This window comes from Phoenix dactylifera, chromosome 17, assembly GCF_009389715.1.
Source record: "Phoenix dactylifera cultivar Barhee BC4 chromosome 17, palm_55x_up_171113_PBpolish2nd_filt_p, whole genome shotgun sequence".
NCBI classification, from domain to species: domain Eukaryota; kingdom Viridiplantae; phylum Streptophyta; class Magnoliopsida; order Arecales; family Arecaceae; genus Phoenix; species Phoenix dactylifera.
Genome location: NC_052408.1, coordinates 6747549 through 6769436, shown reverse-complemented (window position 1 = coordinate 6769436; position 21888 = coordinate 6747549). Strand labels below are relative to the sequence as shown.

Genomic DNA, 21888 nt, shown 5'->3' with positions numbered 1-21888 from the left:
AGATGCATCCGAGCGGCACCAAAAACCCTCCTCACATAGGGTAAGCCCTCCCAAGCAGCCCGCAGCTCTGCTCTAACAACGGTAAGCCCTGGTATGCGACAACCACTAGCGGCTATCAGTCTGCCCCCACAGTTTTTGATCACAACTTCCACACATCCAGAGATACCATCCACCGACCGACTACCATTAAAGTTCACCTCTGCTTCTCACTTTTAAGAGCTCATGGGTTGAGAAAGTCCTATTTCTGTTTTTAAAATTGTTTTTTCCCCTCTCCTCTCGTCTTTATAGTATAAATAGATGGGTGAATGAATCGGCTCTGCAAACCGTAACTCAGCAATTTGAGATGGATCTTAGGGCTGGCAGTTCTCAAATGAGTGCATGGCAGTCCGATTCTGTGGGGTTAGCACGGGTTCAACATGGCTCAATCTTAAACCGCGCTACCGAACCCGACTCCTTGCAAGCTGTCATAAAACGCATGACGTATCGGCAATTGTTTATGAACCGTTATGTCGGCTCCCATCGTGCAAAAAAGACGGCTTCAAGTCTTCAATTGGGAGGGAAGCATTTAGGGTTTTCGATCTCATCTCTCTACTCTACTTCTCTTCGCGCAGCGATCGAGGCGAGAGGTCCCGGCAATGGCGTCGAATCTCTTTCGCCTCGTCCGCCGTCCCGGCTCGGTAAGCCTTCTCGGCCTCTCCCGCCTCGATAAGGATTCTGGATTCTTTGAGTCCCTTTTGGTGATTCCCAGTGCTTTTGCTGTCTTGTTGTCGATTAGGTTGTCCTTTTTGGTTTTTAAGCTTGAATCTTGTTCAGAACAGTGTGCTAGCGTTATTCTCAATCAAAAGGAATCTTTTAAGCGGTTTCTTGATGGGATTTCAAGTGAAAATGGAGATTCTATTTGATTTCTATTGATTTAGTTAGTAATCCTGAATCAAGATGTAAGCTTAGAGCCGATTTAATGGTGCTAGGACGAAGGGGAACTTGAGTTGGGTTCTCTTGTTGGAGTTCAGACTATTGAAACAGTTTCCCATGTTTGAATTAGATACAGGGAAGAAAATAAAGGAATGAGCTTTAGTTGGACATGTACTGAAAAAATGGGGGAAGGAAACAAGGCTAAAAGAAGAAATGCATCTGATTGAAAGTTCAAGTGTTTAGAAATGCCTCCACTCAAGTGCCATGGACCTGGGCTTTTAATGATCTAACAAAAAACTAAAGAGACTTTTTTTTTCCCTTTTTGTTTTTGTAATCGTGGCTGCAGAAGGATGGAGCTGTCGATTAACAGTTTGGGATCTGCTCAAGGTTCTAAACAGTGGCTGCAGTATGTTGGCAGCTGGGTACTGCATCGAATTTGTTTTATTTTCTCCTTCTCATTTGCTTTATTTTGTTTTTCTTAATTTTTTGTTTTGTTGATGGTTAAAGCTGCAGTACAAAAGCAGCATAAAAAGTAATTTATTGGGTAAAAAAAAAAAGAAAATTGGTAGCATATTATCATTTTCTCGACGTAGAACCTCATCATACAATCTTATCAGTGACCACTTTGGTATAAGGCGGAAACACATCCATATGGATGGAATATCAGAGTATCTATATCCATATTCATGTCCATTTTTTATTTTGCAAACACAAATTTAGATATGGATATTAGTCAGATGCAAAAATTCAAAGCTATATTTGTTTTATGGATATACATATGGTTTAGATATTAACACTACATATCATGGTCTGCCGAATTGGTCCGTACCAGCCGGTTCGGGCCATATCGGACTCCGAACCATATCGGACCGGTCCAGCTTGGAACCAGTATCCGGACAGCGTGGGAACCGGTTTTAGGATGTCTCGGGCCGGTACCAATCGGTACGCATGCATACCGCCTACGTACCGGTCGCGTACTGGCCAGTATCGGTGGGAACCAGCCGGTTCGCACCGCACCGGTACCTTTTTTTTAATCACAACGCATGCGTTGTGGATTTTTAAACCACAGCGTGCGTGCGCTTTAGTGTCAGTTTCGGACCACGTGCTCCCTTGGGGCAGAGCATCCCGCGTGGGCGTAGGGCCGCGCGTGGTTCCCCGCCCCGAGTTATTCCGCGCGCGGTTCCACCGCGCGCGGACGCGATTCCCCGCGCTGGGAATCGCACCGCGCGTGGTTCCCCTGCCCGCACGGGGCAGCGCCCTCGCACGGGCGCGCGGGCCAATTCATCCGCGCGGGGCAACACGTGGGGGCGCTGCCCTGCGTGGGTCATAAATGCCACAGGCCAGCCCTAGCGCATCCGCGCGCGGACGTGAACCAAAAAAATAATTTTTTTTCTGCCGCGTCCGCACGCGGATGTGAGCCAAAAAAAAAAATAAATAGAAGACTGGTTCGTACCGGATCGGTTTTAGTACGAACCGGTCTCGAACCGGTCCGGTAGGCGATCGGTACGCCTACCGGTACCGGTTCAGTGTACCTTGCTATATATACAAATACAGACATAAATTGGTTAAGTAAATTTTGTAGATAAGATATTGTTTCACTTTATTATTTATCTTTACTATATATTAAATGATAGAGAAATATGCCAATAGATTGCATCTATCAAATTTATTGTCAAAAATGCACTTAGCTTCTTAGAATAACATTATCTGAAACTTCATGTTGACAATGGCCTGTTCATTACATAGCAAATATAAGATATTTATTCTTTTATACATAGCAAATATAAGATGTTTATTCTTTTATCCTTTTGTTTGCCAACTACCTTGATTATCATCTCTCTGGTCATAACGATTCCCTTTCTAATTTTAGATCTGAACAATTTAGGGGTGCTCTCTCTTCAATCAACCAGGCATCCATCTTCTTACTCATCAATTATTTTTCTCTTTTTGTTTATCTTTTTCAATTTTCATGATCCTTATTACGAATTTAAATTTTAAATGTATTCTCTCTTCAGTCCACCAAGATGATGTCTCCCAATAATTATTTTATTTTATTTATTTTTCTAAACATGCATCATGCATGTCCGGATTGCTATTGACTCAAAGAAAGGTAAATAAGAATTCTAATTTTCTTTTACTTTTTTTCTAAACAAATCATTGCACAAAAAATGGAAAGAAATGACTCAATGATTAACCACCTAACTCTTTTAGTGGATTCTAACAGCTTTGCTAAGTTACCTACTTTGGATTAAAAAATTGATTGTTGAGTATGCAATCCACCACATGAAGAGATTAAAGGCATGTTGACATTGTCACTTATTTCCCTATGGAATTTATGAGAGTTATGGAGTTGCAAATGGAACCATGTACTTAGATAACGACCAAATATATATTTGAATTTCTTTAATAAATACAAGTATTGTCCTACGCCGGTTGAGGAGATTGAGATCTTGGGGAGCTGTGAGAGAGCCATTAGAATAATAACTTCTTGGTGGTTGTTTCTTCTAAGTTTTATGGCTTTCCTTCATTTCTCTCTCATAGATGACGCCGATCTTGGGACGCCGACTCGGATTGCGTTTGTCGACCTACGAGGCAATAAGCAAGGGTTAGCAAGCTTGCTGGATTGGCTCCGGTCGGGTCCTCCAATGCTTAAGTCAAAGAGGGTTATTTGGCGAGAAGTGAGAAGGAAGAAAAAAGTAATAATGTTGGTAAAGTAATTGAGACATTAGACAATAGAGTGTTATTCTTCTTTTCCTTACCTTTCATAGGGGGACTCAGGATATATTTATAGTCAGAATCCTGAATCTTCTGCGGATCGTATCCCAACAAATTTAGGAACGTGCTGTATCAATCCGCTGACGTGGCCCAACAACCCGAGGACATGCTCTAACCATCTGGCATGTGTTGGAATTGCTGGAGCCTCGTGCGCTTATTGGCGAAGGGATCGAGCTACCTCTATAGCAAGGAGGTTCTGCTCTACTTGGGTTGATTGCCGAGGTTGCTGGGATGAGCTAAGAGACTTCGTTTTTAGAGGTCGACTGCTTCTATTCTGCTCAACCCAGCCTTCAGGTTGGCTTGGAGGTCCCAACCAAAGTGCCTTGGAGTTCGGAGCGTGCCTGGCTTGTCGCATGGGTTATGAGCTGGACAAATTTGACCACGCCATGTAACCTTAGTTCATTTATTGCCACAACAACAAGATTGATGCTAAAATTTATATCCGTATTTGGATAGACTAGTAAAATACATATGCTTTGCAAATGGCAAACCCTGTTCTCTATGATTACCTTACGCATGTTACATGCAATGCTCATGGAAGTCTTTTTATTGATAATGTTTTTTATTGAACTTCTATTTTGGAAGGAAAACAACATATCTTTATATGGAGTTAGAGATTTTGACATCTTCGTTCGCAAATACATTTGTGTATGGATATTATAATCTCTTGCTTGACTACATGTAGTATGAGATTTTAAGGAAGAAAAATGACTCTTGTGGTAGATGCAACATAGAGGGTTTCTCCCTTTTATTTTGATGGAAGATAGAGGTCATCGTTGTAACTAGAATATTTAAGATGTTTATTGCTTCTAAGAAAGAGATGTGGGTTGGCTAGGAGATTTGGTGAACAGAAAGAGAAGTAGAGAGAGATGCTAATCTCTCTAACCAAAGTAATTAAAGACATATTTGATATAATTAAATAGTTTAAGAGTGAAAAGGCTGATGTAGCGGGGGTTATAGGATGTGAGGAAATGGGAGAGAGAAAGGGATATGAGGTGCACATTTAATCAAAAAAAGAGCAACATCTATCATATTCTTTAGGACTCTTATTTGGATTAATTATCAGATTAATTGAACTAATTCTAGAGGATCTTTTAGTCATTTATATGAGGACGACCAAAGACTCAAAGATGACGAAAGGCTCCAGCTATTTGCTTCTAAGAGTAGAATGGATGTTGACACTGAAATGTATCCAGGCGGATATAATCTGATCCATTTTTATCCATACTTCGCTAATATCTAATAATGTTTTATGACCTGTTTAACTCTAACTTCTCAAATGCTATCCTCTCAAAACCTGAAAATTTTGAAAACCTGTTTGACCCGATGACTAGAATTGAACCGCCAAGTTGAGTTAACTAACTACTTAATAAATAGAAACAAGAGTCCTTAGTAGTAGATTCTTTTCTTGGGAAAAGGATACATATTGATTCATTTGTCATGATGGTTGTCATGCGCCAACAACCTGTGGTGTCAAGTGGGGTTGCTTTAGATGAGCACAACAAGGCAATACCATCTTAAGTGATGGAGGGAATTGACGTTGAAGGAAATAAAAGGTTTGTGGCAATTGAGTGGTGGCATGGCTAGATAGGAAAGAATGGAGTTCCTCTTCTTGTTCTTCTCCTTCTTTTAGGTTGAGTCTATGTGACTAGATCTACTGTGCATAGCTAGATTGAAAGATGTAAATGGGAATAGCTAGATTTTGCAGGAGAGGACCTCCTCTTCTTCTCATTCTCCTTTCAATAAGAAGTGGTGCTAAGAGTTGGGGCAAATGGGTGAGGATGGGAGGGTGAGAGATGGGGGCTTTAGAGAGAATTTTCTCACTATGAATGGGTTTTTGTTGTTTTTTGGCAATATAGATTTGTAATGTCATAGGTATGGTTATTTTAAGGCATTGTTTATTTGAGTGTTTGGACATAGCAATCTTTTTGTGCGGTGATATGATGAGGTTTCAATTAAATTTATCTATGATTTTGGTAAGCTCCTACTTTAGATGCCTACACCAAAGGTAGCAAAAGTTGAGTTATTATTGGAATTCCCCTTTGTATGATTTCATGGATGGTGCCATTCTAGAGATTTGTTCCCTTGAAGTTCTGAGGAACCAATCATTTTGGAGAGTATGGTCTTTTAGTAATGTAATTGACTTGATTAAATGCTTTTTTCTCTCCATTTTTTAAATCATGTTATTCAAGTAGCTGCACTCGTAGATGGTGATTTTCTTGTATGATAAATAACATGGACATTAATAATTTTACATGGAGGAACAAATACTAAGAGTTTCCGATGAGGAAGATCAAGAGGTGTCTCATTGTGGGCCCAAGGAAAACTAGGCTTTCTTTTTTCAGTAATGCAAATGCATTCCTTAGTTTTGAAACAATTCTTCTATCAACAACTTTTAACAATCTGAAGCCACAAAACTAGTATGCTTTTTGAGATATTTGCTTTGTAACATTTCTTTTTCTCTTTCTGATGCTTTGATGGGCAGATTTATAGGCAAGGGTTCATGGGGTCCACCTTTCAGTTCTGCAACTTCTCTGCTAGAGGTGATGCATTTTTGTTCTCCTCTTTTTCGTTATGGAGTGTTTGTCATCAACTAGAAATTATACTTTGTATGTTCAACAACCACTCCTTTCATTAACTTCTGGATATTTGTATCTTATGGTTTTGTTGATCTTGATGGGCGGATTATTGTCATTTACTGCTAGATTTTTTTTTTCTTTTGTATCTTATGGTTTTGTTGATCTTGATAGATGGATTATTGTCATTTACTGCTAGATTTTCTTTTTTTCTTTTGGTATGGAATCCATGCATTGTATTAATCTGAGCGTGCCTACACATCCACAAGTGCTGCTAGCTGCAACAAGCAGACATCTATTATTTTTCTTTCTCTTCCACTTCCACTGCATGGGTGCATATGGGCATTATTGTTATGGTGATCTCCTTTTCATAACTTCGGGTTCTAATGTGCTTGCTAACAAGCCTAGAATCGAAATATATCCATTCGGAATATTGTCAGGATCATGGTATGCTGTACCGGTCGGTACCGGTCGTACCGTATCCGTACTGATGGGTACCGGTATCGGTACGCCAATGTCGGTACGTTTGACGTACCGCATACCGTACTGTACCGACACTCGGTACGCCTATACTAGTGCGGCACCGGTACGGGGTTCGGTACCGATACGGCGAACCTTGGTCAGGATTATTAGTGGCATGATTTATGAGTAACATCATAGCATATTTTACATTAACATGTATCTGAAATATTATCTTGAGTATAATTCTATAATTCTGCTATATTTATAAGTATCAATACTCTTAGCTTTACTCCAATCAATTGGTGTTACTTCTGTTAAGGTTTTTATGTATTTAATCTGTAGTATATGCCATGTCTTCCATACAATGGATACTTTCAGTTGTCTTTTGAATGCATTTTGTTTCTTTTGGATTACCTCTTTTCTCATCACTGTTCCAATGTTTGTCTGCCTCATTTTCTCCCATCTTGTTATGTTTTTTCCACATCAATTATATTTCATCACTTTATTCCCTGTTGGGCATAATTCTAGTATTCTTTGTTTTTACCAATCCTTAATCATATTCTTGTTGTTCGTTAAACCTTGTGCGCCACTTATATCGCATGTAGCCTTCCTATCCAAAAATGATCGCACTTCTGGACAATTATGTGATAAGCACATGCACTATTGGCATATGACTTTCACGTAACTATCCAAAAGTGCGATCATTTTTGCCCAACTTATTTCATACGATTTAGAGAAAATTATTGTCCAAAATATAAACAAGATTATCCCAATTATTTGGTAATTCAAGACCATTTTTTCAGCATTATAAGTGTTTTTCATTTTCACTTGTTCCTCTTCTCTTTAACACTTTAACGTATTTCAAAATACCTCTCTTGTGCATCCCTTGATTCTATAATTACTTTTTATTTTCCTGCGGTTTCTTGGTTTTCACCACATATCTACATTAACATCGTCTTTTTGGCAGAACTCATCATATTGTCATGCATTGATGTCACCTTATCAATTTGTCCCTTTTTACAAATGAATGATGAAAGTCAGAATATCATGGATCTTAGTTTTAAATATTATTGTCTGTTCTTTACTTTCATTCACCCCAATATTATCTTGTTAAGATAATCAAGATATATCTTCATTACTGTACAATAATACCACGCATAATTATCTAGATAGAGATGTTCTTGTCCCTTGTTTTTAATGCCCATGACCCATATATGTTTCCAATTGATGTTTCATTGTGATTGCTTTGTTTTGGTTCAATCAATATATTAACCATATCCTCTACAGGTTCCTTGAAAAATCATCCCTAATATTCATTTGCTTCTGTTCTCATCGACCTATACTACATTTGCAATTTACCTACATTATTCGGTCACTCGTATCCGGCCTCTGGGATCCATGTTAGATATGCATCTGAATCGGATAAGCTCTAGACACTTGGATACTTATCAGTTTTTTATCACTGCTGCTTTCTGAAATTGATAGAGTTGGACTATTCTATTTATGAATTTGAGTTGCATAATAATGTTAAAAGTGAGGTTTTGTTCTTTTTATAGATTGGTAAAAAATTTGGTACTAAAATGACTGTGAAATGTCATATTTCTAAAATCTTCAAGCTTATTGGGAAGTTTGAATGAGAAATATATATATTGGAGGACTTTAACAGATATTGTCATTTAATGTTTTCTTTTATACAATACTGAAACCATGTATTTTATTGAAAATTATTTTTTTGTGTATCCCCAGATCTTCTTTTATTCCCCTGTTCGGTTCAAACATTTAGAAACATGGATGAAACCCATTCTTGTGTCCATGTCCAAGCAAAACTACAATTAACTTCTCCAAGGGTCATCTCTTAATGCACCTATAACAAGTGAACAAAAGGAGCAACCATAAAACCTGAGTATATAAAGGGCAATAAATTGACAACTTTATCCAATATAGGAAACGAAAAGCAAATAGTGATATTATGTGATTTATTGTGTATGAATGCGTTAGAATTTTCTTTATAATCTACACTGCTTTAGCTAAATCTGGAGACGTGAAAGTACACAGATTTGACGCAAACACTTCCAGTAGGATTTTAAAGAATAAACTATCCTTTAGCCAGTGCTATTTCTACTTATGCAATGTGCATATGTTCCATAAACCACAGCTGAGATGCTTGCATATGCGTCTTCATGACTCTTGATGACAAGGTTTGATACAAGGGTAGATCATAATATGTACTTTGTTGTAGAATTTATTTTTCTGAATTATTTCATTACTGTTAAAGCAAGTCTGCATAATAGGTGTTGGAGTTCAGTTTATAGCTAGAGATAGCACCAGTATTGTAAAAGATGCCCACCTAGTTGCCTAGGCGGGTGCCTAGGTGCTTTAATTGGCTGGGGCACCTAGCTTCAGGCTGCTTAAACATCCTTACCTTTCTCACCTTCCCCACCTTCCCCATATTCCTATATTGGCATGTTTCTCTTGCCTGCCTTTTTGTTTTCTTCCTCCAGCCACCAATGATGCTACCAGCAGCGGTAAGCAGTTCTTCATCTCTCCCGCTCCTAGCCCCCTGTTACGCCTATGAGGGCCATATAATGTGATAGAACCAAGGTAGTGAAAACAATCTGGATAGGGAAAGTTTTGTTCCTTCCATTCATTTTGTTTTGATACAATTAGTTTACTAAGCATTTCCTTCCCAAGTTATTCATGTTGTTCCATTTTGATATTGGCCTTATCTTTAAATATTTACATCAAAAAACGACCTTATCCTTAATTATGGTTGTAAACAAGTTTGTCGGGTCCAGATTCTTCTTCTTCTTCAATTAATTTACGAAGCATGCCTTCCAAAGTTACTTATGTTGTTCCTTTTTGATATTCACCTTATATATAATTATGGTTGCAAACAAGTTTGTATTATGCAGCTATATCTATATAGAAAGCCTATAAATCAATCATTTTTTGTTGGTGTCATGGGTTTGGGTTTTATTATTGAATCTAGTTTGGATTCTTTTGTAATTAGTTTATTCAACTACTCAAAAATATATTTAAGAATATTTTTTTACTTGACATTATTTTCCATTGCTTTTGTTTAGATCATAAAACAAATTGAATGGAGTGATTAATTTAGTGATTTGAATGTTCATTGTGGTGGTGTGGAGGTTGGGCTTTGCCACTTTTGACATCTTTCGTAGATGTAACCAGCAAGCTATCATTGGTGATTACTGAAAGTAATGGTGTTCCTTAGTATTTATCTGCTGCGTATGCGAATACGGATTACAAGGTGCATCGGGAGTTGTGGAGTGAGGTGTCTTGCATGGTTCAGCAGGGCATTCCCACCTTGGTGGCTGGTGATTTCAACTGCATTGACGGGCCGTAGGAGAAGCCCGGGGGGGGGGGTGTTCTTAGGAAAGCCCAAGATCAGGGAGTTTTGGAACTTTATCAAGACCAATGGCATCGTGGATCTGGGGTTCACTAGTCCGAGGTTCGCTTGGTGCAATAGCCGACTGGGGCGAACGAGAGTCTAGGAGAGGATTGATAGAGCCTTTTCCAGGGTGGAGTGGGTCCAATGTTTCCTGGACTATCATGTTTGTCACTTAGCCCGCATTGGTTTGGACCACAGCTTGTTCCTCATCAGATGTTTTAACCCTTATTGTAGCCCCTTCCACTTTGAAAAAATCTTGCTCTCGTATTCGCTCTTCTGGGACATTGGTAGGAAGGTTTGTCGTATGACAGTATGGGGGGATGTGATGTACAGGGTGACTCGTAAGCTAGAGTTACTCAAATGCCGCCACCAAAGGTAGAACAAGGAGGAGGTGGGGGACATTACCAGAAGACTGGAAGAGACTAAAGGCTCTATTGTCTCTCTCTGCATCACTCGCTTCTGTGCCAACGGAAGACCCTCTGGCGGCAGAAGTCTAGAGGGCAGCGAGTCTTGGAGGGTGATCGGAATACCAAATTTTTTCATCAATCGATAGTTGTCGGGAGATAGAGGAACAGGATCCGGAGTATCATGGAGAATAGTGGCCAGATGACGGAGGATGCGGGGAGTATTTGCCGAGAGCTGCTGTAGTTTTTAGGTTAAGGTGGTGCCCAGTCGGAGAGTGTTGTAGCCCTACTTTCAAACCAGCGCTTGAGGTGAGAGTCTCGGAGTCCGAGAATGGAGATCTCATCAGGCCGATCACGACCAGGGACGTTCAGGAGGCTATCTAGTCGCTGACGGAGGACAAGGGTTGGATGGTTTTCCTCTCTTCTTTAGGAGGAACTAGGCTATCGTCTAGCGTGATGTGGCCTCCATTCAACAGTTCTTCCATACATCCTTGATGCCTTTGGAATGGAAGATAACCTTTGTCACTTTGATTCCCAAGAGGCAGGATGCCACTGAGTCGGGTCATTACAGACCCGTTAGCCTTTGCTCCATTCTATATAAGGTTATTATAAGGGTCATGGTTTCCAAACTCGGAGGGATTCTTTCCAGACTCATTAGGCCCGAGCATGGGGCCTTTGTGGGAGGCTAGAGCATTTTTGACACTATCCTGGTTGCTCAGGAGTTCATGCATGATCTTCAAAGAGTTCCGAGTCGACGGAGTCTTATGGCGGTCAAGCTGGACATGTAGCGAGCCTATGATCGGATGAGTTGGAGCTTTCTTTCCTTTTCCTTGGCGAGCTTTAGGTTCCATGAGGTATGGATCCGGTGGATCATGGGCTGCATTCAGGATCTGTCCTTCGCCATTTTGGTGAAACGCTTACGACCCTCTTCTACTCTACTATCAGTCTTCAGCAAGGTTGCCCTCTTTCTTCTTATGTATTCATTATTTATGCTGATGCTTTATCTAGAGCCCTCCGTGTTGCCACCTTGACGTATACTCTTGCGGCCTATAGGTCTACCTTGCATGCCAAGTCGATCTCTCACCTCCACTTTGTGGATGATTGCATGCTCCTTGCCCAAGCCACGAGACAGAACGTTTAGACGATCCGGGGAATCTTGGAGGACTACTGTACTGCTTCGGGTCAGCGGGTCAACCTAGCCAAATCAACAGTCCATTTTAGCCCAAAGATTAAGCCGCATCTCAAGGTTGGCATCAAGGAGATCCTGGGTGTAGGAGAGCAGGTTGGCTGTTGGAGGTACCTAGGTGTACCCATTGTAGGGAGGCGATTGTGAACGACAGGGTGCAGCGAGATCGAGTAGGGCATTAGACAGAGGTTGGGGGGTGGGAGGCGAGACCACTTTCTATGATGGGTGGGGTGAACCTGGTGAGATCGGTTAGCTCGACCCCGGTCTACTTGCTGGCTCACACTACTATGCCCAAGGCTCCGCTGGTGAAGGCGGAGCAGCTGTTCAAGAACTTCATATGGGGAGTGTAGGATGGTAGGAGGGGACTTCATCTTGTTGCTTGGGAGGTGGTACGTTAGCCCTTAGGCTGCGGGGGTCTAGGTATCTGTTCTTTATTGATGAGGAGGGAGGCTATGGCGGCCAGACATGTCGCTTGGTTCTTGCTTGAGCCGGATGGCCTGCGGAGCTCCTTGATGAGAGCTAAGTACGGTGACTGGGCATGGCACCAGACTTCCAAGCTGATTGGTGTAGCTCCTTTATATGGCGGGAGGTGCTCTCGTGCTCCAGAGGTGACTGCTTGAATTAGGTGGGAAGTCGATGATGGCTAGTCGACAGATGTACTAAATGATACCTGGTTGTCTGATCTTCCTATTTGGCTGTGACCAACCTTGGTTGATGTGGAGAGTTCGGGCTTTAGGGTGTGCGATCTCTTCAGTCCGGGGGAGAGGAGATGGGATGCAGTGAAGGTTCAACACATTTTTGAGGATTAATTGGCAGAGAGGATTTTAGCCGTGTCGGTTCCTAGGAGGAGGACCTGATAGGACCTGGAGTTCAACAAGCATATCCAAGGTAAGAGCCAGTGACCTTGGAGAGTTGTACAGAGTTGAGGCATCTCGGTTGATCGATGGCGGCTGGCTTTGGAGGCTCCATGTTCACCCCTGGGTTGCTTTATTTCTCTGGAAGGTTGCATGGGGCCTCCTTCCGACCAGAGGAGTTTTGAGCAGACGGAGTGTGAGGCTCCACTCTACCTGTGATGGGTTGCGGAATGTAGAGGAGTCCTTTGAGCATGTGCTATTTCGTTGCCCGAGGGCATTCTAGGTGTGGTAGCTAATCGGAGGCGGCTGAGGTTTCTTGCAGTCTCCGACTTCGGTCACAACCTTCCTCGCTTACCTGCAGGGATCTCTCAGCAGACCTGTCACTAATGCGAGGGGAGTCAGTGCTGCCTATGTTGCTTATCACATATGATTGGACTGTTGAGTTACGCCCCCATGCAATGCGACGATCGCAGCGGAATATCGCACGGGACGTCGTTCATCGTATGAACGCGCCACAGATCGTAGAGTTCAAAAATTTTTCCAGATCCAAATCCAGAAGACCTTTGAACTCATGAAGGAGGGAAGATTAGGATCTGAAAGAGGTTGATTAGATATCATAAAAACTGAAACAAAAATCAGAAACAAAGATTTAAAGATCTCATCTTCAAACTTTGTGTAGGTGGATAAACACCGCAACCTGATGATATTTGGAGGTTTCCGTTGCAGAGATCAGATCTCACTGGAGTGCTAGCTCCTTGCAGAGATCTCTCATGACTATCAATGATGATTAAGAAAAATCAGCAACATACCTCTTTGAAGAAGAACTCTTTCTTCTTCAACCTTGCTCGCGATGGAGGAGGAGAAAGGAGAAGCTTGCACCGTGGATCTTCCTTGCCTTACTGCCGTGGAAGAAGAAGATGAAGAGGGCCTCTTGCTGCCGTGGAAGAGGAAGGAGAGGGCGGCGTGGAAAGGAAAGTCCCTTCTTTCCTTGGCGTGTAGGCTCCTCTCTAGGGTTCTCTTCTCATGCTTCCAATGGCACCTTGAAAGACGAAGAAGAATGCCTCCTTGCTGCCGTGGGAGAAGAGGAGAGGAAGAGAGAGGAGGCGTGGAGAAGGAAACTCCAATTCATGCTCTCACACGCCTTCAATGCCCTTTTTATAATTGATGGCCTAGGATTTTTTCAAGGCTTATCATGACAAAGAGATAAACTCTTCATAACCGCCCACCCTTGGATCAATGCCAAGTGTCCATGGCGCCATGATCATGTGGATTAGAATCCACTTAGGTGGCGCCTCAAATCAATGCATGACATGTGTCCTTGAATCTAGAGATTTGAGCCTAATCACATTGGGCTTGGACCTCTTTCATGGCGCCATGGTTGAGTCCTAATCACATTAGGACTTGTCCCATAATTAGGCTAACTCTTAATCACATTAGGAGAATTAGATGGGGTGCCATGCATCCTACAACGACATGTGAACTTTAGAGTTCGCATGGTGTGAACACGACTTAATGCATTTTCATCCTACAATGCCATTGGATTTTAAAATCCGCATAGTGTGAACACGACTTAAGGCATATATCCTGATCTAATCAGGGTTGACCCAATCATGAGCCGAACCCAATTTGATTTGGCTCATTAAATCAGCCCAATTGCAATCTAATTGCAATCAATTCCTCTTAATTCTTCTTCCATTAACCCATTAACATTTAGTAGGTTAATTCAATCACCAATCATATTGATAATTGACATCAATTGTGATTCTAAATCACAATTATGATAGTCTAACTAATCAAATCCTCTATGTGTGAGACTCAGTAGGTTTTATTCTGTCTGGTAGTGAGACATATTGAGATCCCCATCTCAATATCACTGAAACTCCTTTCAGTGGACCGAAACAATTTCAGTTCTACTCTTAGGGTTCATTGATCACTAAGTGAATGCCTTCGAGTCTAACAATTCACTAATGACACCTAGCACTATGTGGTGGCAATCTAGCAATTCACTAATCAGGGTTGACCCAATCATGAGCCCAACTCAATTTGGGTCGAACCCAATTTGATTTGGCTCATTAAATTAGCCCAATTGCAATCCAATTGCAATCAATTCCACTTAATTAGTAGATTAATTCAATCACCAATTATATTGATAATGGACATCAATTGTGATTCTAAATCACAATTATGATAGTCTAACTAATCAAATCCTCTATGTATGTGACCCCGTAGGTTTTATTCTGTCTGGTAGTGAGACATATTAAGATCTCCATCTCAATATCACTGAAACTCCTTTCAGTGGACTGAAACAATTTCAGTTCTACTCTTAGGGTTCATTGATCACTAAGTGAATGCCTTCGAGTCTGACAATCCACTAGTGACACCTAGCACTATGTGGTGGCAATCTAGCAGAATGGAATGTCTGAAATTTTAGGTGTAGTTAGCGTATGGTACAGTTCTTCTATCATGGATCCTGACAGGACGGAGGTTATGGATAACTCATCAAACTCCATCGTCTGTCATTTGTCAAATTTATTCGATTTCTAGTTCGAGATATGGAAAACTCTTTTTCCAAAATATCTGGCCAGAAATTTATTGAACTTAGTCACATAAATCATATAGGATTACTCCTAATCTATCAAGGTCGATGATCCCATCTAGATGCAACCCTATTCCAAAATGAACCTACTGCAGCTAATCCGCACCACAAGAACCCAAATGGCTAGGGCCCAAGTTTGCATGCTCGTCAAACTACAGTAACCTCACAGTGAATAGCTGAGGCATCGCAGGTCAAAGGACCAGTCATACAACTGCAGCATAAGTAGTCACTGACGAGTGGATAGACATCCATGTGACTACTTTCTTTGGTCACGTTCAGTACCTTGTTCTCTAACTAGTACTTGCACAATCACTCCAGTGCCTTTACACTGTGGACTCGAGACTTATCCATTTGATTAAGTGATCTGTGCACTAATCTCATCGGATCGATCACCGTCCCTCGTGATGGATCCATCGATCAGGAGCATTTAGAAATTAATCTCTAATGACACATGCATCAAATTCTCAACTTCTTGAGAATATGTATCATCATCTTATTAATTTCTTGGACGATTCATGGACATATACAAACATGAATGAATAACAAATTGCCCAATCTTATTAATCAATAAGAGTCAAATTACAAATTTATGCCTCAAATTACAATCTTCCACTTGCACTAAAGCCAATCAGATATGTATCTAAGCCCCATCTTCTCAAGATGGACTTCTAACTTCTACTGACTCAGCTGCTTAGTGAATGGGTCCGCCACGTTATCAGTGGAGTCTACTCTCTGCACCTCTACATACTTTTTTTCGAGGTAGTCACGAATTAGATGAAATTGCCTCTCTATGTGCTTGGACTTCTGGTGAGATCTGGGCTCTTTAGCCAGGGCCAAGGTTCGCCGTACCGGTACCGAACCCCGTACCGGTGCCGCATTAGTATAGGCGTACCGAGTGTCGGTACGGTACCATACGCTCAGTACCGACCGTACCGACATTGGTGTACCGATACCGGTACCCATCGGTACGGGTACGGTACGCTCGGTACCGACCGGTACAGCGAACCTTGGCCAGGGCTATGGCGCCGTTGTCGCAGAAAAAAGGTTATGGCATCTGATGACATGACACGTAGCTCCTCGACAAACTTCTTGTACCAAACGCTTCCTTCGCAGCATCCGATGCGGCAATGTACTATGCTTTCATGGTAGAATCTGCAATAATCGGTTGTTTGGAACTTTTTCAATTTACTGATCCTCTATTGCATAAGAATACATATTCTGATATAGACTTTCTATCATCAGGATCAGTCATAAAGTCTGAATCAGCGTATCCTTCTACTTTTAACTCAGATCCTCCTCCAGAAACATATCCTTAGTCCTTCTCAAGTACTTAAGGATATTTTTTATAGTTATCCAGTGCGCCTCGCCTGGATTCGACTGATATCTGCTCGTGACACTCACAGCATGTACTATATCAGGTCGAGTATATCGCATGGCATACATGAGGCTCCCTATTGCCGAAGCATAAGGGATCCTGTTCATGCGCTGATTCTCTTCAAATATTTTGGGGCACATCTTCTTGAAGAGATTTATCCTATGCCTTATGGGTAACAATCCTCTTTTAAAATTTTCCATGCTGAACCTCTTCAGCACTTTTTCTATGTACATTTCTGTGATAGGCGTAGCATCCTCTTAGATCGATCGCTGTAGACCTTAATCCCCAAAATGTAAGATGCTTTCCCTAGGTTTTTCATGGAGAACTCCTTAGACAACCATAATTTGACCGATGTGAGCATGGAAACATCATTCCCAATCAGGATTATATCATCCACGTAAAGTACGAGGAATACTATAGTCCTCCCACTGACCTTTTTGTATACACATGGTTTCTCTTCGTTTCTGATGAAATTAAACGATTTGATTACATCGTTGAAACGAGTATTCCAACTCCGAGATGTTTGCTTTAATCCATAAATGGATCTTTACAGCTTGCAGACCTTGTGATCACCATCACTGGAAGTGAAACTCAGAGGTTGCTCAATATAGATATCTTCCTTAAGATATCCATTAAGGAATGCAGTTTTCACATCCATCTGCCAAATCTCATAATCATGATAAGATGCAACAGCAAGCAACGTTCGAATGGACTTCAGCATGGCTACCGGTGAAAAGGTATCCTGATAGTCAATGCTTTCGTGCTGACTATAACCTTTTGCCACCAACCATGCTTTATAGGTCTCTACCTTGCCATCCGAACCTAATTTTCTTTTGTAGGTCCATTTACACCCAATAGGTATTATTCCTTCAGGTGGATATACTAAGGTCCAAACTTGGTTGGAATGCATAGAGTCTATCTCTGACTTCATTGCTTCCATCCATCTCTCGGAGTCGATGTCTAATATCGCTTCGTTGTAGGTTTTGGGATCACCATGTTCCCTTTCTCCCATGAGGAACTCTTCTTTTACTTCCTCTGTAAGCATACCTAAGTATCTTTTAGGAGGATGGGAGATTCTACTGGATCTACAAAGTGGACGAGGTTTTTAATGTATTGGCTCAATGTGAATAGGTTTACTAGGCTCAATTGCTCGTTGCTCTTCAGAGACTTTCTCTTCGAGCTCAATTTTCTTCCCACTGCCTCTATCAAGGATAAACTGTTTTTTTAAGAAGATGGCATGTCGGCTCACAAACATTTTGTGATCTTTTGGGATGTAAAAATTGTATCCTAATGACTCTTTAGGATATTCTATGAAACGAGCACCAATTGTCCTACCCTAACTTCTCTGCCTGTTGTCGCTTGACTTGGGCCGAACATCTCCAAATCTTGAGATAACCAAGACTCGGTTTCTTACTATGCCATGTCTCAAACGGTGTGGTAGGAACGGATTTAGAGGGAGCTCTATTCAATATGTAGATAGCTGTAAGTTGGGCATTTCTCCATAGAAATAAGGATAAGTCAGTGAAGCTTATCATGGATCTGACCATATCCCATAGGGTCCGATTCCTCATCTCTGACACTCCGTTGAGTTGAGGTGTACCAGAAGGTGTCCATTGTGAAACTATACCATTCTCTTTGAGATAATCACGAAATTCTCTACTAAGGTATTCACCTCCTCGATTTGATCGAAGAACCTTAATGAGTTTTTCTGTCTATTTTTCTACTTCATGTCTGAATTCTTTGAACTTTTCAAATGCTTTAGATTTATGTCTCATAAGATAGACAACCATATCGTGAGTAATCATTGGTAAAAGTAATAAAGTAGAAATATTGACCCCTAACCTGCACATCGAATGGGCCACATACGTCGGTGTGTACTAGGGCAAGTATCTCAGTGGACCTTTCCTCGTGTCCTACAAAGGATAATTTGGCTATCTTTCCTTGAAGGCAGGATTCACAAATTGGATGACTCAGAAGTCAATGAGCTTAAAAGCCCATGTTTCTCCAATTTGTTAATTCTGTCTTCTATATGACCAAACCTGAGGTGCCACAAATACTTTTGGTTTATCTCATCTCTAGATCTTTTGGATCCTATGGTACTCACTGTTGTTTGCTCAGATACATTCACAGATACATCTATATGTAAGTGATAGAGACCGTCAATCATAAAATCACGTCCAAACAATTTATTTCGCAAATAAATGGAAACGTAATCTTTATTAAAATTAAATTCAAAATGTTCCTATGCTAGACAAGATACAAAAATCAAATTTCTGCTAGCACTAGGTATAAAATGACAATCTCTAAGTATCAAACTAAATTCTGGCGGTAATTGCAAAGGAAATGTGCCCACAGCAATAGTAGCAACTCTTGCTCTATTGCCAATCCGTAGGATTACCGCACTTTTCGTAAGCCTTCTACTTTTCTTTAGACCCTGCATGGTAGTGCACAAGTGAACACTACAACCAGAGTCTATAACCCAACTAGAAATAGAAGAAACCGTTAGATTAGTTTCAGTAATGAGCATATTAGACATACCTTCAGAAGGCGTATCTTCCTTCTTGCTCTTTAGACTTCCCATGTAGATCGGACAGTTCTTTTTCCAATGGTCGTCTTCATTGCAATGGAAACACTTTCCTTTGGGCTCGGCCTTCTTAGGAACTTCCTTCTTCAGCTTTTTCTCGGTCTTCTGCAGGCTTCTTCTTCTTTCCAGTAGACTTTCTTTTGAAAGTAGAAGCCAGCTCGGCAGCGAGAACTGTGCCCCTTGAACATTTCAAGGCTCTCTCTGTTGTTACCAACATGTTCAATAATTCAAGTTTGGTGCATTCAATTTTATTCATATGGTAGTTTACAATAAACTGCCCATATGAAGATGGCAAGGATTGCAGGATCAAATCTGTTTGCAAATCCTTGTGCATGGTAATGCCGAGCTTCTCAAGCTCTTCAAGATCCTTGATCATGGTCAAACCATGGTCATGGACAGACTGCCCATCGCGCATTTTGGCTTTGAAGAGCCTCTTGGACACTTCAAACCTCGCTGCGCGACTTTGTTCACCATACAACTCTTGTAGGTGATCAAGTATGTCCTTGACAGTCTTCATGTTCTCATGCTGGCATTGCAATTCATTGGACATAGATGCCATAATGTAGCACCTAATCTTATTGTCGTCATCCAACCATTTCGAATGCGTCTCACGCTGCTCATGGGTTGGACGGGCTGGTAACACTGGAAGTTTATGGTCTAGAACATATGCTATCTTCTCACAACTCAATACAATCTTCAAGTTGCGGAGCCAATCCTTGTAATTTGGTTCGGTCAACCTATTGTTATCTAGGATTCGAGTTAATAAGTTGGAAGCCATTATCATCTGCAGAGAGTAAAGATTTTAATTAGAAATTTGCAATTGACATTAATTTGTTTTAGGGACTTTTAAAACAAAAGTGGATCAAATCCTCCTATTTCTCGGAGCTCTCATACTCCTCTGGTAAAGATACGGAAACCTATGACTTAGTGTTTCGAGTGGGGTGCTGTAGTTCCACCAATCTATATGCCATCTCACCTAACAGTTATTGGTGACATATAGACGATGAGTGTACAACTCTTGTACAATGCTTCATAAGCAAATTATAGCTAATCTGGTCTCCAAGTCATAAGGTCCTCATCTAACAGTTATTGGCCCCGTTCATTGGTTCAGTCAGACCCACCGTATATCCTGCGGAAAATAAAGCTGTGATTGGGTCCTTACCTAACAGTTATTGGAATCCAACCCCATCTTTACCACACAACATCACATGTCAATAGAGAGGTCCAGCCCCCCGATGCAATTTGCCCATTGTGTCCAGCCGAGACAAATCAACGCCGGAAAGATCTTAGCAACTCTACTACGGTGAAAGATCAATTGACTTAATATTGGGTAATCTAGTCTTAGTGATTCCAACTTTGAGCTTTCCATAGAAGGTAATTGAACAATTGGCCAGGTAAGCAGCTGGGAGGCTTCCCTTACTAGAGAGTAAGGTCCTAATTAAGTAACCACCTTTAAGCTTTCCTAGACACTAATTAGATCAATTATCCAAGTAGGACTAGCTCAATGTATTATTCACTCTCGACTGATTTAGGAAGGTTTTAGGTCTCATGAAATTTACATCTAATATAATAATCTACTCCATACTATATGTCATGTATGTACATCTTATGTAAATGTCACATTGGTTCATGTTTACATCTTATGTAAATATGAAACTCTTTCATATATTATATGATTATATCTTATGTAATTGACATAATTATTTCAGTTTACATCTTATGTAAATGACCTATTGTTTAAAATTTTTATTCACATCTCATGTAAATAAAATTTGTTTAAATTATACATACATCTCATGCATATATTAATTTTAAACATAGGCTTAAACATGATTAATACTATATGCATCTCATTCATATTTTTCAGATCTGAAACTTTTAATCTATTATGCTATTCTCTGAATTTCAGATAATGCATTACTTGATTTTAAACATTGTAATCTAATTGCAATTCTAAAAACAAGTTGCAAGATCAAAGTAAAAGAAATCTGCATGCTGAAAATTTCAGCAACCTGAAATTTCAGCATGCAGAAAATTTTAGCAAGCATAATCTTTTAAAATCAGATCTAAAAACGTGTTAATCAATCCTTAAATCCTAATAATACTTCCAAAAACGTGGCTCTGATACCACTGTTGAGTTACGCCCCGCACGATGCGATGATCGCAGCGGAATATCGCATGGGACGTCGTTCATCGTATGAACGCGTCACGGATCGTAGAGTTAAAAATTTTTTTTAGATCCAAATCCAGAAGACCTTTGAACTCATGAGGGAGGGGAGATTAGGATCTGAAAGAGGTTGATTAAATATCATAAAAACTGAAACAAAAATTAGAAACAAAGATTCAAAGATCCCATCTTCAAACTTTGTGCAGGTGGATAAATACCGCAGCCTGATGATCTTTGGAGGTTCCTGTTGGAGCCGCACAAACGTCCGGCCTCTACAGGTATCCACACGAGGACTTAACTATCTGAGATCAGATCTCACTGGAGTGCTAGCTTCTTGCAGAGATCTCTTATAACTATCAATGATGATTAAGAAAAATCAGCAACATACCTTCTTGAAGAAGAACTCTTTCTTCTTCAACCTTGCTCGCGATGGAGGAGAAAGGAGGAAGCTTGCACCGTGGATCTTCCTTGCCTTGCTGCCGTGGAAGAAGAGGATGAAGAGGGCCTCTTGCTGCTGTGGAGGAAGGAGAGGGCTTGGGTGTGGGAAGGAAAGACCCCTTCTTTCCTTGGCGTGTGGGCTCCTCT

The 21888-nt window shown here is 40.9% G+C and overlaps 1 protein-coding gene across 1 annotated transcript in view; it reads left to right on the top strand.

Moving 5' to 3' along the window:
- The first annotated feature begins 513 nt into the window (after positions 1 to 513).
- LOC103723937 (DNA repair protein recA homolog 3, mitochondrial) overlaps positions 514 to 21888 on the top strand; it is a 51558-nt gene continuing 30183 nt past the window's right edge. Inside the window, exons 1-2 of the mRNA XM_039114819.1 lie at positions 514 to 677; positions 6173 to 6230. Coding sequence (XP_038970747.1) covers positions 636 to 677; positions 6173 to 6230 — 100 coding nt within the window. The 5' untranslated portion in view covers positions 514 to 635. The remainder of the gene's footprint in view (positions 678 to 6172; positions 6231 to 21888) is intronic.